The following is a 17680-nucleotide window of genomic DNA, read 5'->3' as shown; positions in this document are numbered from 1 at the left end:
GACACAACAATCTGAACAATCTTTGAACATCTGATAGTCACGGGAACAACAAGGCCCAACAGCCAAAATAACAGCACGCGAGAACACGATAATAAGTTGCCACGTTTATAAACCGAGCCCTTCTGTTAGTCATCTATTGTTGTGTATTATGACTGAACCACATTATAGAGGTCACTGCAGAGTCAAAGCGCAGATTTGGTGAAAAACACTACATGCAAAAGCTTGTGAACTCTGATGGTGGAGAATAGGAGTAGCTAACCGCAATTTGGGACTTCACAAAATGGGAGGGAACGTACAAATACAATGACATAAACAACCTCAAGATGGTTTCTATTTTTGAAGTTTCTGAAGGTCTACTCCGGTTACAATCTGAAACCTGGGTAGTGTGGAGAAGGGAATGTGTGCCTTGAAAACACAACCTCAGCAGTTACTCCGCACTACAGGATCAGCTCTCTCATTATTTTACCTCCCCTCCTCCTCTAAAACTTCAGCTTTAAAGGCAATTGCTACCCTCCACAGACCTCTGCCTTGTCAACTCTGTAATTTGGGCTCTGCTGGAATGGTTTGAGATGGGGAAACCAGAAGTTGTCTGTGTTCATCTTTTGACGTTCTTTTATATTCTGTTTTTTCCCCTCAGAGTTGCCTGCTCAGCAAGTTCATTAGAGTACTGAAACCCAGCTGTAAATTCAGCACATTGTACATCAGTAAGTCACGGTTTGTAAACTTCTGTCCTGTCTGAAAACGGATTGCCTTGAGTGAAGCATGTGCCAACTGGCAAGTGCTCTGCTGTGAAGGCAGTAACCAATAGCATTGTGTGGTTAGACTGTACATTTATTTGACCAAAAACAACAGCTGTAATGAAATTACAGTCTTTTACCTGAGATGAGGTACTCCTTCTTGCCATTAGTGTCCAAATTCGTCACCCCACACACTGCAGATGACGGCGCGGTGAAGATCACGTCGATGTGGCGATCCGGCCCTTTGAACATCTGAGAGAGCACAACAAAATCGTTTTATTTAATGCAAGACATTTTCATTGTCGGTTAGATTTGAATAACAGCTGTCATCTTCATCCCTCACCTTGATCTGCTTAATCTCATATTGGATCCTCTTGATAGGGTTCCCATAAATATCATTCCCAGAATCCACTTCTTTCTTTCCAACCACCTTGGCCCTGATTACTGCAGAGAAAAGATGAATATAAATGTTAATTTCATGAGCCAACTGCCAAAGAAAGCTTTTATCAAAATTGGGAGTCAAAATGAGACTAGTCTTTAGACTAATTTTCACTCACACAATTTTAATAAAAGATTTTTAGCATCCACCCTATTCTTTAAAGTGGAAATAAGCCTATGGGTGAGATTTCCAGTTCATTAGCCACTATGAGGAAATAACAAGAAGAAGAAGAATAACTTTCAGTAAATGGTAACACTGTTTGCACTACAAACCAGTGTGTTTATAATTAACACAATGCATTAAAATAATATGGTAAGACACACCAATTTGCAATATCAAGCAGCAAAACAAGCTGTTATGAGAACGGAAGCCAGACCCATAAAGCTTACAAAAGGTGGATGCACTTCCTAAGGATTTATCAAAGTTACTACCTTTAAAAACTAGCTGTATGTCATCTACCTTTCTATTATGGTAAAAATATGGTTGAAAATTAAAAAGGAAAAAAGATTAAAATTATTTACGAAAATGATCTATGTACTTAAGTCTCCACCATTCATCCATCCCCAACACTTTTTTGCCAGGATATTGTCATTACCATTTTTTTCAAACATTTCACAGCATGGACGTACCTAATGCAGATGAAACATATGACATTCGTTTCTGTTTAATAAGATGCGATTTGGCACAGGAATCTGTTGCTTTAGAAATCATGCTGAATGTTTGTTGCAATGTTTTTAGTGACAGAATGCACAGTCTTCTGTGAAAGCCCGTTTCCACCACTGAATTAAAAAAAAAAAAATAGCGAGTTTACATCTAAGAATTGTGTGATACTTTTTTCTCAGAATTATGATATAAACTCACAATTGCAAGTTATAAAGTCAGAAATGTGAAATGCAAACTCATTTTATATACCTTGCAATTGTGACTTTTTTCTCAGAACTGATGCTGTGTTCCAGGCAGATTTTTGAGGCTCAACTCACTACTTTGTGGCATTCCAGGCAAGTCACGCCAAACTGCATAAACACTGCATCCGTAGGGGCTACCATTGTTGTTTCGCGGGCTATGTGACGTCAGAGCGCGGAACTGGGAGCATATCGATCTAGTATGAGTTCACAGGTTTGACTGCCGTTCTAGTGCACTTTCACGGGTAGAAGGTTGAAAAAAACAGGTAACGGGTTGCCTGGAATGTGGCATGAGATGAGATACAAACTCGTAAATTGCAAGAAAAGTCAGAATTGTGAGTTTTTATCTTGCAATTCTGACTTTACTTCTCGCAGTTGCAAGTTTACATCTCACAATTCTGACTTTATAACACGCAATCACGAGTTTATATCAAGCGGCAATCTCCCGCTCTGTCTATTGAAACCAACGTGGAAGTGACTTAGACTGCAATTCATCGACTGGCCGCTAGAGACTGGCTCCAAAAGGGAGTCAATCCCATAGACTCCCCATTTTAAAATGGCCAACTTTACAGCCGAAAAAAATGTTTACAGCCTGGTACAAAAAGTGATTTTGGTTTATATAGCTAATTTTGCCCTTCATGTCAACTGTGAGGGGGAAACGGTGAAAGTTATATTACCTGTGTTCCAGGCAGGTTTTTGAGCCCGTAAATCACAACTTCAAACCACGACTCACGACTTTGTAGCATTCCAGGCAAGTCACGCCAAACTGCCTAAGCGCATTTATTATTAATATATTATTATTAATTTGATTGCAATGTTATATTGTCCTAAAGTATATTTTTCCATGTACCACTTGCATAAACACTGCACCCATAGGGGGTGTCACTGTTGTTTCGTGGGTTATGTGCCGTCAGAACTCGGAACTGGGAGTACATCGATCTAGTACGAGTTCACGAGTGGGAAGTCACGGGTTTGACTGCAGCTCCAGTGCAATTTCACGGGTAAAAGGTTGCCTGGAAGGCGGCATAAGCCTTAAAGTTCTGCGTAATTAATGGCGCGGCCACTTGAGTGACAGGTGGATTGCCACTGTTGTGCTAGGCGGGCATAGTTTTAGCAACCAGATCCACCCATGTCCCGCAATATTGCCCATTTTTGATTAACCCGGGAGTGACGCGCGGTGACGCGATTCCAAGATGCCGACGGCCAACTCCCGGCCACTATGAGCTTCAAACATGCTCTTCAGAAACCTACGGGTGACGCCACCGACACTACGTCCATATTTTTTACAGTCTATGGTTTATATCTTACAATTTTGATAAAAGTCGCAATTACCTTCTTTATTTTTTATTCAGTGGTGGCCTCCACGGTCTTCACACAGGAGCACTTCAATCTTTCGCATAAATGTTGCGGAGACTATCTATTAATTCTGGCAAAATACAAACAAACGTGTGCCTGCTCTTGATATACGATCACTGATAAACATCTCTGATCTTAATGAAAGAAAAAAAAATTATACGAAGGCAGATTAGAACCCAAAACCTCTCATACGCCTAATAAAAATTCTACCACTAGACTGTTTATTGCTGATCTGTGTATTAATTCATACACATTTCATGTACAAATTTGTTTTGCATACACATGGTTAGTAAATTAGACCCAATATTTTCCTACCATGAAATCTATTAAATGTGTAAAACAGAAATTTACCAGAAACATTATAAGGGAAGAAGGCTTGATTAAACTTGTAACATATCCACTTTTTTTGACGTAAGAGTTGGCGTGGCCAATTTATGGGTCTGGCTTCCAGTCTCATCCGCGACCGGTTATTTTTAGCTGTACAGAACAACTTGTTTTGCTGGTTGATATTGCAAATTGGTGTGTCTTACCACATTATTTTAATGTATTGTATAATTATGAGAACACTGGTTTGTAGTACAAACAGTTTTACCGTTTAAGGCACACTGATACTCATTGATACTTGTTATTTCCCTAAAGTCTCGCCCATAGACTTATTTCCGCATTGAAGAATAAGGTGGATAATATGAATGAAAGAGACCAGCCTATGGGCAAAATTCCTGTTTATTAGCCACTATAAGGAAATAACAAGAAGAATAACGAGAATAACAAGAAGAATGGGCAGTAAACGGTAAAACTGTTTGCACTGTTTGCAAGATAATACATTAAAATAATGTGGTAAGAAACTAATTTTAATATGAAGCAGCAAAACTTTAAAAAAACAATAAAATTTACAAATGTCCATGCCCACTCTTACAGGAAAAATAAGTTGGATATAGCAGCAAAATTATTCCTATCACATTTTATTCTTTATTTGAATTGTTATTTTATTCAACAATTTCAAAGATTTTCTGAAGCTGAACTTGCATGACTGAAAATAGATGTCTGAGGGCATTTCCAAGATGGCTGCAGAGTGTCTGACTTGCCTTTTTGGGACTAAATGAACAATTTCAGTTAGCGTAGCATTGCTACTAGGCAGGGGATTTCCAGTTCCTAGCATACTTTGCACTGGACTGAATGAGGTGAGTAAATGTTGTCTTGTGTTACTTGAACTGTTTTTAACACGATGAGAAATGAGAGACTTCTTAGTTCTTATCATTATGTTGAAATATAGAGAAGTTTGTTATGTTGGTGTTTTGGGTTACCATTGTGGTGAGCTTGCGCTTAGGCTGGTAAAAACCCACATTTATCATGCTAACATGCACTGCTCTTAGCTAGACTTTAACTGCAAGATGATATATAGATGTCATTGTATCGTTTTACTCAATTCAGTTATGTTTCCAGTCTAGTTTCAGTTTACAGTTTAATTTCATGTTAAGAAAACCCATTTCCAAAGTTTAAAAAACACTGTCAACAACTAAATCAAGTTCAGCCAAAGAATGACTTTTTGAGTGTTGAATATTCTCAAATGTTTTTCCACCACTAGTTGGACTACAGGCACAAGGCCTGTAGAGATTCTGTCACGTCATCATAAAAAGATGAAAAGGCACATGACTTTCTCCATGCCACCTCTCATCTGAGGCCTTGTCTAAACAGCAGCGAGAGGTCTCTCTCATATAAAGAGAGTCATGCCCCCAAACCCAAATCCCATTTCCTGCAAGTTGAGCGTTTGCAGCTGTCCAGCATTTCTTTAGCTCTCTTTGTCAGGTCAGCCAACATGTGGCAGAGACGCCTCCTCTAGAGAAGCTGACACATGACAACCTTGCGCTGACTCATTCATTCTCTTGCCTTTTATACTCACCCTTATTTTCCTAAATCGTTTTTAAATGGCTGTTATTTTTCACCGAAGTACTGCACGGAAACATAGAATGGAACGAAAAGAAGCATCTCTATAACTCCACAAAACTCCTCACCCTCCATAACCATAAACTTCAGCAGTGTCCTCCTCATCCAGACAGCTTTACTCTGACAAAAGAGTAAACATCTGCAAACCTTCTAATATAAACTGTGTATCACATGAATACAAACTCTGCTGCTTAAGCTAGTGGAGCACAACTTATACAATGATTTCATGCTTTATTGTTGTGATAAGCTCTACTAATTTCTATTTTACTGATGTTTTATCTGTCTTTAATGTAGTTAGGCAGAATTTATTGTACACTAAAGATACTTTGTGATGCCATAGAAGAACAATTTTTGTTTAAATGGTTCCATAAAGAACCTTTAACATCTGAAGAACCTTTCTGTTTCATAAAAGGTTCTTTGTGGCGAAAGAAGGTTTTTCAAATTATAAAAAGGTAAAAAAAAGAGATGGTTCTTTAAAAAAACCTTTGACTGAATGGTTCTTCGTGGAACCAAAATGGTTCTTCTATGGCATTGCTGTGAAGAACCTTTTAAAGCACCTTTATTTTTGAGTGTATGCTACTGACTGACAAGGGAAGTTGAGAATTAGTCAAAGATCATTGTTCTATGTGACAAAATCCTTAGTCAAATGGTCTAAAACAACACTAGATCCCATCAACTTTCAGGATATAAACAAAAAACATCACATTTATCAAAATATATTATTTTGTGTTCCACAAAAGACAATGTTAGATTAACTTAATGACAGAACTGTTCCTTTAACCCTCTGGGCCTCTTCGGTCATTTTTGACCGAAAAATTTTATGTTTTGAATTTTTAAAAATCGTAGCTTCATCAGAATGAGATGACACTTGGTGACTTTTGTTGCATTAGCTATGTGAGTACAAAAAAAAATCAGTGACATGATTCGGATATGTTAAAGGGTCAAAAAAAAAATAGTCACACTTGGCTCCTTCGCGGTCAAAAATGACCGACATAGGAAATGAATGGGAAATACGAAAAAATGTGATAATTCAGATAATCTTTTGGTAATACAAGCTACAAATGAGCAACTGTGCTGAAAAGAAGTGTTCAGCAAGCAAGGACTGACACTCTAAAATAACAAAAGTACAGAACTGACACACACACGCACACACACGCGCACACACACACACACACACAGACACACACACAGACATAAAGAAATAAGCAGAAAAACGCAAAACCTGATATTTATCCAATCAAAAAAATATCTAAACCTTGCCAAAATGTATCTTTTAGAATGTCTGAATATATTTCTAAATGCAAAGCCTAATAAAATGAAGAAACAGTAAAAAGAAAAAAACAACAGGAATCCCAAAGCCCCTGTATATATGTATATAGGGAGATACAGGAGTTTACATGGCATTACACAAGTTTTCATTTTTTATGCCACTAGATGGTGCAATTTTCACTTTAAAAAAATGGATTTTAAATGCTTTTACTCTATTTTAATGTGAAATGTTGTATTTATTGAAAAATAATAAATACATAATTAATTAAAAAATATAATATAAAATATAATTCTACTGGGAAAAAATTGCTCATTAAAACTGTATAAATATTGTATAGATTCACAAAAAATGCTCAAAATTCTAAATAATAATTACAAAATATTATTGAACAAAAATGTATTTAATTGATTTTCCTGAAGAAAAAAAAAGTAACTTTTTAAGGCTTCGGTCACTTTTGACCGCGAGGGAGCCAAGTGTGACCCCTTAATGAGGAGGCCCAGAGGGTTAAACCACAGCAAAAAAAAATGCAGAAGTGTCTTATATGTAAACAATAGTGTATGGCATCAGAAACCATGATTGCAAAAACACTGATAGGGTGATTAGGTAATTCTGAAGGGGTTTATTTTGCAATAAAGACCAAATTAATATTCTCCACACATTTTCCCCATGCTATATATGGTTGCTTACCAAACAAGTAAACAAATGGACATGAAATATTGATATATCACTATGGTCACATGGTGGAACAATGGTCAGTTATATAGTTTAGCAGTCATTATACAAAAATATTTGAGTGCTGAATGATTGACCAATCAGAATCAAGTATTCTAGAGAGTTGTGTAACTAACTATAAAACCATAAAGTGGCATTTTAAAGAAACACAGCACAAAACAGAGACGTTTGTTTGGTTTTTACATTCTAGAACATTCTTTTCAAGCATTTAGATGCTTTCTAGTTGTCAAATGCTAGTGGAAATCATTGTATATTCATAATTATGTGCTTTACAGGATATTCATCAATCTATATATGAATCACACTTCACCACTAGGCTGTGAAATGAAGTATTGCTTATGAGCTATCGCTATAAAATGGTGTTGTTTACCTGTTGATCTTGTCTGCATTTGCCTAGTAAACCAATGAGGAAACGATTACAGCCTAATGTTGCCCTTAAAGCTAAAATTGTCTCAGTAAATGGGTGGACTGTGTCGCTGCTTGGCAAACAGTTTGCTAAATTGTCCAGATATATACTGGAAGTCACACTTTTTGCAAGATATTCACCTTATTCACCTAAAAATATCCAGTCCTTCCCATGTCCACAGTGTACATAGCCATTTGGTGACCTAAAATGAGGAGCAGTGTCAATATGCAACATTTATTTGTGTTGGCAGTGCCTCTGGCAAGAACAAGAAAGGGGAACAGATATTTTAAGTTTCTGGGGTATTTCGTGGGAACGTCACATGCGCATTGCACAAAAGTGAACCAACTTCACAGCACCAATGACAAAGTTTTGTTGTCCTTTATTTATGCATTGTCTATCCCAACTGGTTTGGCTATATTAACAATAAAAGACCCAGTGCAGTTCCAAACCCATATTTAAACTGTGTTTTGTAATGTAGTCTGTATTTTATTTTGTTCACAGCTTTTATGGATGAGGGAAATGACACACAACATGTCCATGTTGGCATCTGCCTAATTTGACCTTGCTGGAAAGACCAGCTTAGACTAGTATGAACTGGCTGTTGTGCATGTTAGTATAGTTTTGGTGCTAGTCTAGCTGGTGGACCCAAGATTTATACATTTCAAATGTTTTACAAACTTCAAACTAAATGGAGTAATTTTTAAATGGTGTACACTACCATTCAAAAGTTTTTTTTGCATTAAATTGATCAAAAGTGACAATAAAAACTTTTACATTGCTACTAAAAAGTATATTTCAAATACATGCTGTCATTTTGAACTTTATATTAATCAGAGATTGATATAATTGTTCATGGTTTTAACAAAAACATTAAGCAGCACAACTGTTTTCAACATTGCTAATAATAATTGTTTCTGGAGCAGCAAATTAGCATATTAGACTGATTTCTGTAGAATCATGTGACACTGAAAACTGTGCTGAAATGGTGCTGAAAATTCAGCTTTGCCATCACAGGAATAAATTACATTTTAAAAAAGAAAACATTTGAAATTGTAATATTTCTGACAGCATTTTTGACCAAATAAATGCAGCTTAGGCAAGCACAAGAGACTTTTTTCAAGAACATTTAAAAATCTTACTAACCCCCAACTTTTAAACACTAGTGCACTGTAAAAAAAAAGTTGTTTTAACATAAAAAAAAGTAAGCGTTCGTGGTGCCTTAAATTTCTGTTCACTCAACTCAAATATCCAAGTTGTCATGTACACTTTTTTAAGTTGAAACAACTTTTTTAGTGTACGTTTTGAGTTCAGTAAAAATGTTAACTTAAAAAACTTGTTTTTGAAGAATTTTCTTCTGCTCACCAAGCCTGCATTTATTTGATCCAAAATACAGCACATTTTATAAAAAAAATTTTAAAATATTTTTACTATTCAAAATGACTGCTTTCTATTTGAATATATTTTCGAATGTAATTTATTCCTGTGATCAAAGCTGAATTTTTAGCTTCATTACTCCAGTCTTCAGTGTCACATGATCCTTCACAAATCATTCTAATATGCTGATTTGCTGTTATTATTATTATTATTATTATTATCAATATTTAAAACAGTTGAGTACATTTTTTCAAGATTATTTGATTTATAGAAGGATCCAAATATCAGCATTTATCTGAAATAAAAAACGTTTGTAACATGATACACTATACCATTCAAAAGCATTGAGTAGTTTGGAGTTTTCTGGAAATAAATTATAGACATTAATACTTCATTTAGCAAGGATGCTTTAAATTGATCAAAAGTGATGATAGATTTCTATTTCTACTTCGGATAAATGCTGTTGTTCTGAACTTTCTATTCATCAAAGAAACCTGAAAAAATTCTACACAGCTGTTTTTAACATAATAAATGTTTTTTTCAGCAGCAAATAAGAATGTGAGAGAACATGTGACTGGAGTAATGATGCTTAAAATTCAGCTTTGAAATCACAGGAATAATTATTTTAAAATATATTCAAATAGAAAACAGTTATTTTAAATAGTAAAACTACTTAAGATTGTTACAGTTTTTGCTGTACTTTGGATCAAATAAATGCAGACTTGGTAAGCAGAAGAGACTTCTTTAAAAAAACAGTACAAATCTTACTGCTCAAAAAAGGAAAACCCTATTTATTTATGCACAATTAAATGGTTAGCTCCATTTTATTATTTGCATTTATCACTGTTTTTTCCACGCAAATAAGTCAGCGACCCATTTTTGAGCAAATGACATTCCTACCCTCGTTCAGTGAGCTTATGAGTGTCTGAAAGCTGTCCTGTCGAACGAGCCCAGAAAAAACAAAAACAGCTCTAAAAAAGGAGAAGATTTACTGTGCGCAGTTTCATGTTAATCAACTGCAGATGAAAATGAATCAAGACAACTTTTCAAGTAGACCTTCATCAGCAGCAGCTGTCTTGTAAATCCGGCTTCCAATTACAGCTGCTGAAGTTACGGCCTACCCACATCTCCTCTGTTTAAGCAAAGAAAAAACATATTCAGAAAACTGACCTGAGGTCAGTTTGAAGAGGTATGAAGCATTAACATATTAGCTGGGCGGCTCCTCCTTAACCCCACCCTGTACTTTCATAAACAGGCAGTCTTTCCGTAGCATCGATTTGCTCTGCCAGCTGTTTGGATCGGCTGTGTATTTTGTTAGGACAGCTTGTTTTAATCGAGGTATGCTCAGGAACATTTCTGCAAAACTACTTAAGCAAACGCAGCAATGAAACGGAGATACAAATGGAGCACAGTTTATGAGACAAACTAGATTTTACAAGTCGAATTAGACTAATTGAGGTTAAAGGGATAGTTCACGCAAAATTGAAAATTCTGTCATTTACTGACTCTCATGTCTTTATTTCTTTACTTTTGAAGAATGTTACCACTCCTCAGTAGAGCTGTCAAGCTCCAAAAAACCATGATCAAACTGAAAATATTGGTCAGCATTTGTTTTAATTGTATAGAAAAGAGAAGCTTGGATGTTCTGTTATAAATAACTCTTTTTGTGGGTGAGTAAATGATGACCGAACTATTCCTTCAAATGTGAGGATGAAAAATAGATGAATGGTATCACAGGAGATAGAAATGGAAAAACAAAGTGTAACGGTTGCAGTTTTTGAGGCACTTGCTCACCATGGAAAATATGAGTCGGGGGATATAGGATGCAGGGACATAAAATAACTAGAAAAAGGAAAACACACACACACACGTATGCACACTCACAGCCATTATTATACACCCATGGGTTCACTTTATGGGCTGGAAAAGACGCAAATATGAAGGGCTCGTTGCTCTTAAAGTTAACGATAGCCCCCCTCCTCCCTCCTGTCCAAGTTGCATGCTTTTCTGCATATGTCAAGGTTTTCTGAGCTATAGGGCATGATAGCACTGTGCCAGAACTAAAGATCAATATAGTCGTATTCTAAAGCCAGTTTATCGTGCTTCCAGTGTTAAAGTAGGTCAAGCTACAACACAAGCTGTTTTGCACCTAAAATTCCAGATGCCTAATGCTAGGCTAAAAACGTTTTGAGGGCATGGAGGCCTCGCTTCTCCTGGTGAAGTAATCAAGAAAGTCTCCAAAGGATTGTGAGAGCATCCCACAGTGAGGAGTAGAAACACAGTGGCTACTGCCTGACTCTGTAGACGTCACTCATTAGTCTGAGAGAGCGCTCTGTTACCAACATCACGAAACTTCTGAGTACAACCCAGGGATGTGGTTAATTCAAAAAGGAGGTCTGACGACCCAGTAGAAGTTTTAGCTGATTGGATGTTTTTCACTTATTGTTTATTAGCACTTTAAGTGTCACATAAGAACCTATTAAGAGAAAGTTCATCTTAAAATGAAAATTCTGTCTTTATTTATTCCTGCTCATGTTATTCAGATCTGTATGACCTGAACACAAAAGAACAGAGATGCACCAGTTAGCCGATCTCTGTTCCAGACTTGCACAAACTGCATTGCAATCATTTTCCAAAACGTAATTTATGTGGAAAAATTATGAAGTCTGTAAACCGCCATTAATTAAGGCCAGAGAGGAACCAAGGAACCAAAGAAACCAAGGAAAGGCTACATTGCTGCTGTTCAATAAGCGCCACCTACTGTCAGAGAGTCAATTTGCATTCTTATTCAACCTGGCTTCTGATTTGATTTCATGTAGATGTTTTACTGTAGCATAATTTTACAAAGCTAAAGTCTGACCATTCTGCTTCAAATTTTGAAATTATACAATCGTATTTAAATCAGAATCTACTCATGCTGCATGTATGTAGCATCTTTGTTTGGGTCGTGATTAAAATGCGCGAGTGGGTCGTGAGTTCAGCCTGTAATATTGTAAACAAACATCTTGTCTGTATCGGCCAATTTGCATGTAAAAATCTAAATTGATACTGGCCATGAAAATCAAGACTGATGGATAACTACAAAAGAAGATATTTTAGGTAAAAAAGGTCTGTCTTTTTTCAGTTAAAGTTTTTTTTTTCAACGAATAGACAAACATTCTTCAAAATATCTTTAGTGTTGCAAAGTCAAGTCAAGTTTGGAACAATATTCAACTTCGATTACTGGTTGGTATTTACATATGTAATTGAAATTTTCATTAAATGCACATTTATAAAAAAAGCCCACTTCAAGAACAACAGATCATTAGCTAATGCTAACTATCTCTGAACCTTTTTTTTTTTTACATTTTTAACAGAAAGGGCTTTGACGATAAATCGATGTGTTGCGATTCATTGAACCTGTGCTTAGGTTTTAACAGCAGATGGCGCTTTCTAGTTTCTAGTTTTTATTCGCTGATCACAAAGAAGAGCACATGTGGCTCGTTTCTGAAACAGTGAAAACGGCAGTGTAGACAACGATCGTTTTATTTTAAAACGCTGTTTTAAATGCTTTTATGAGGCAAGATGAATGCAAACAGCTCACTGTGAACACCCTTGTAATTCGCTTCAACCTTTTTTAACTTTATGAATGATTATTTTAGGTTCAAGTGCGTGTAAGGAATTGGAAGCAAGCAGAGTACGACTGTGTCTAAAGTATGCAGTGGTATCTGCTGTTAAAAACTAATCTCAGAATCGATTTGAGAGCGATTCGTTCGATTTGTTTTCCCAGCCTTTGCTATTTGCATTGTTTGCCCAGCTATTTTGCATTACAACTAATGTTTTGCACATAATACATATTTTTAATGATTTATTTCCTCACATGTCCAGATGCCCAGATATAATGCAACAGCTCCATCCTCATCTAAAACTTCTAAGCTTGTCTAGATCTTTCATACCAGGTCAGTCTGATGCTTTCAAGATGATATTTTTTTAGCCAAGACAATGAATTGCCTGGTCTCCTGACGAAAAACGTACCTGTGGGAGCTTTTCGCAAGACGCAAAATACATACCGCCATGAATGTTTTGTGATATATTCGATGTTAAATGTCTACTGGGTGGTGCTAAATATGTTAGTATGTATGTTTTATATGTGTCACCAAATGTCCGTTGAGTGGCACTATAACTCTAATGCTCTGTAACGTTTTAAAATAATGTGCCATCTGCTTTACAGCTAAACCTACTCGATAGTATGAACAAAAGCGAATGTGACGTAAAAACGCAAGCATGTCGCTTTAGCTTGTCTTTCGATCTCTCATCTTTAGCTCTTTCATCGTGAGTCATGTTTTTGACAGGATTCATACCCAAGAATTTCGCATTCTAAGTCCAATTCCATGCCGACTGAGCTACGGAGCAAGCTTGTTATGTCTGGAAACCGAAGCATATGGAGTTGTAATCATAACTGTGTACGAAAACGATTACAAGTGCTCGCTGTTTAACCATCTCCAGTGTTAATTTCTGTTGGAAACTGCAGTGTTATGTACTTACTGGTACGTATTTCAGGGTTTAGGGTCACAATATTAATCAAAACTGTATTTTTCTTTGAGATTTAATAATTAAAGGATTATAGAGTAATTATGTCTCGCAGTTGTGCCGTTTAAATGGAGTGATGTTCTGCAGTGTCTGTCTTCAGCTTCATTCCCACTGCTTCGTTTTTCCTGCCTGACCCACATTCCTGTTGCCCGATAATCATGCATATCCCACAACGCCTGCTCCCTCCACGGATGACTTACACACTCTCTTACATATGCACATATCATAATCAAAATGTCATAGTTTCCATGAAAATATACCCACCACAAATACTAGCCACATCCTGAGTTTCCGTATGCCTGCACAGCTTTTAGCAATCATGACCAGTGCGGAGCCCAGGCACCGAAAGTCCCCGGACTCCTCTTCCACTCCTACCTTCACAGACAGCACTCACTGACTTCACTGAGGGCCACCACAACCAAAATATATTCCACCTCACAGGTATCAAATACAATATTATTTTTAGTATTTCAAAGGCCATTTGGCTGTCTTTACCTTTTACAAAATATTAGGACAGACCTCAAAAGGGTTTTCCTAAAAATATAAAAAAGTTCTTGCATTATTTTTTTTCCTGTATGCTAAAGGTCTTCAATGCACATAAAAGAAATGTAAATAACTTTTAGATATAATTGTGAGATTCTTATAAAGCATTATACAGTACATTAAATTAATGAACACAATATCCATTGAGAAAGAAAATGTATGTTTAAAAAAAAATGTAAATAAATAAATGCCAACCACATGGCAAGTAATTGTGTGCAGTGGCTCTCCTACACCACAGGGGTAAAAACTAAACAGGAGAATGGAGCTGTTTAGCTTCCACTCTGAAAACTCTGCCTGTGGTTTCTTTGAACTTATTTCTTTCTTTTTGAACTCCTGACACAATTCATCACCGTAATAGAGCACAACAACCGGGTTACGGAAGTAAAAATCCCATTCATTTTCTCCATAGATTAACCACTTTTTAAAGATAATGTATAAACCTTCCAGGAGCTTTGAGGTTTCTAAGCAATAGCATATGCTTCTCTAAACGATTTTGGTAATTGTGCACTTTTTAAATTGTGTTTTTAAATTTAGCTTTTCTACTTTTAAAATGAATGACTATAAATCAACAGGTTTATATTTTACCATTATTTCTGATTCATTTCTAAATTTAAAGGGATAGTTCACCCAAAAATGAAAATTCTGTCATTAATTACTCACCCTCATGTTGTTCCAAACTTGTAAGACCTTTCTTGATCTTCAGTACACAAATTAAGATATTTTTTATGAAATCCAAGAGCTTTCTGACTCTTCATAGAGAGCCTACCACGTTTAAAGCACATTAGAGGTTCGACCATAATTTTATGATGCTACAAGAATCATTTTTTGTGCGCAAAGAAAAGAAAAATAATGGCATGTCGCCATTCTGTAGAGGATCACATGATACTCTCCACAATGGCAGCACACTGTGGCAGACAGGATGGGGAGGAGAAGAATTGTTGAATAAAGTTGTCATTTTTGTTTTCTTTGCACAAAAATATTCTTGTAGCTTCATAAAATTATGGTTTTACTACCGATGTCCTTTCTATGTTTCTGTGCCTTGACTGTGGCAGAACCCTTGCTGTCTATGGAGGGTCAGAAAACTCTCGGATTTTATAAAAAAATCTTAATTTGTGTTCTGAAGATGAATAAAGGTCTAAGAGGTTGGGAACGTCATGAGGGTGAGTAATTAATGACAAAACTTTAATTTTTGAGTGAACTATCCCTTTAAATACAGTCTTGTACCTTTTGTCTGTTTTTCCAATTTTCAAATACTTACAAAAAAGTTTGTAATGTTGTTATTTATCTTAGTGCTGGTTGACTTTGAAACTACTGAGTAATTGACAAATTAAATTAAAACTAAAACTAAAATTAAAACACTTCTGGATTTTTAAAAGGGCTTTTGAATGGATAGTTCACCCAAAAAGTACATTCTCTCATTGTTTAATACTTTCTGTCAAATCCATATGGATGAATTACATTAAAAAAAAAATACATTTCTATGTTTCTAAACAGAAATTATGTTTTTTTGTGGGTGGAGTCTATTTGGTGGCAAAAAAATAGTTTTTAAGTAGCAGTCTATCAAAGCGGTGAAGTAAAATAATAAAAAACTAGATTTATTCTCACAGTTCCGATAAGAAAAATCAACTCGTCATTCTTTCTTCTTCTCCTCGGCTTTGATGAGTTTATATCCCACATTTCTGGCTGTTTTTTCCCAACAGTGACAAACTTTAAATCATTAAATCGAGTTATAAAGTCCGAACTTGAATTTGCAAGAAAAAAGTCAGAATTGTGAGATAAAATAGGTAAATGTTATGTAAAATATTAAAGGTTTAAATAGTATTTCATGCTGTAACTGTAGGGCTAATATAATATGTCCCATATGAACTGAAAATGTAAATATTGTAGGCCTATTGTTTAAATCAAATTTATGCTTTAAAAAGTAATCATAGCAGCTTTCAACCATTAGTCTGTACTTTTAAATGTCTGCGTTTAACTTCAAATGGCGTCTTTGACGACAGTATTGCATTCCGATTCTGATCCAAAAGCAAAGGCTGTACAAAATAGCTTGTTTTGCGTGATATTGCATATTGGTGTGACTTAGCATATTATTTGAATGTATTATCTTATTTATGAACACACTGGTTTGTAATGCAAACATTTTGAACGTTTACTGCACGTTTATTTTCTTCTCGTTATTTCCTTAAAGCGGCTAATAAACTGGAAGTCTCACCCATAGGCTTGGTTCTGCGCTAAAGAATAAGGTGGAGAGTTATATTTAATGAGTCACAGTATTCAGTAAACTCGTTGTTGTGTGGAAAAAAGAAGTGTGAGGATTTTCCTTATGTGTTTGGAAGCTCATCAGGATGAGTTATTAATGACAGAATTGTCATTACGTTCCATATGAGAGCAAAGCAATTGCCGTTTAACACATTGACTAATGTTTTGGTTTCATCTTTAAGGAAATCTGACTTTAATTTCATTGTAATCCACAAAAGATAGAATTTGCTGGATTTATGTGCATCATCATCTTTGCTTGTACAAGAAAGCCAGTGCAAATGTTCTAAGACTCTGAGGTTTACCAACATGGAAAAGGTCAGAGCTGGACAAGTGACGGTTGGATGCTGCCCACTGCTTCAAGCCTGCGAATATAAACAGGCAGAGCAGACACGGCAGGATGTGGAGAAAGACTGGTTTGTGTGAGGTTTGCTGACTGCATTTAAATGTCATTTATTTCCCATTATTATCAAAATACATGTGGAGAAAAGATTTCACATTTGAACGTTTTTTTTTCTTTCAGAAATGTCTAGCATTTCCTGTGAGGTGGAGAACCAACTAATCGTCTGACATGCAGCTTTCAAAAGTCGCATCCCCACGACAATCTGACATAAACTGGCCAAAAGATGAGGTTCAGATGAACAAACATCATTGAAAACGAATCATGTGACGCACAAGGTGATTGCAATGAGCCTATCATGCCTGTGGGAGGTTGAAGATTTCCTGGAACTGACTTACATATTTAAGTATTTTTAGAAACTTTCCAGTTAACAATCTGCTCTTGATAGCTGCTTTTCTCTTTCTTTATGACCAGGAGAAACCAAGGACCTGCAAACAGTGCTCAAACGTTGTTTCACCTTCAGCAGATTCGAAGTAAAGCAGTGTGAGTTCTTCTCCAGAGTTTATTGCTACTGTCTAGGACTATTAATTGTGGCAATGAGCTCTGTCATATGTCACTGAACCAGATGATCTCTGTACTGTGAAGCAGGTGGAACCGATTGGTTTGGTTAATACATCAAAGCTGCAGCGTACTAGTTGAGAACAAGGTATGTTTGAATTGAATATCCAAAATAACCCTGTTCTTTTGGGACACATCATTGAATCAGGTCACACAAACACTGTATGTTTGTATAGTAAAGCAACAAATGCTAC

At 36.1% G+C, this 17680-nt stretch overlaps 1 protein-coding gene across 1 annotated transcript in view; it reads right to left on the bottom strand.

The window, feature by feature from the left end:
• LOC141297936 (metalloproteinase inhibitor 2-like) overlaps positions 1 to 17680 on the bottom strand; it is a 30141-nt gene that overhangs the window by 4036 nt on the left and 8425 nt on the right. The window contains exons 2-3 of the mRNA XM_073828406.1: positions 1081 to 1181; positions 878 to 989 (exon numbers count right to left, since the gene is read on the bottom strand). Coding sequence (XP_073684507.1) covers positions 878 to 989; positions 1081 to 1181 — 213 coding nt within the window. The remainder of the gene's footprint in view (positions 1 to 877; positions 990 to 1080; positions 1182 to 17680) is intronic.

Source organism: Garra rufa, chromosome 22 (genome assembly GCF_049309525.1).
Source record: "Garra rufa chromosome 22, GarRuf1.0, whole genome shotgun sequence".
NCBI classification, from domain to species: Eukaryota; Metazoa; Chordata; class Actinopteri; order Cypriniformes; family Cyprinidae; genus Garra; species Garra rufa.
Note: the sequence above shows the minus strand (reverse complement) of the source record. Positions and strands in the feature narration are given on the sequence as shown.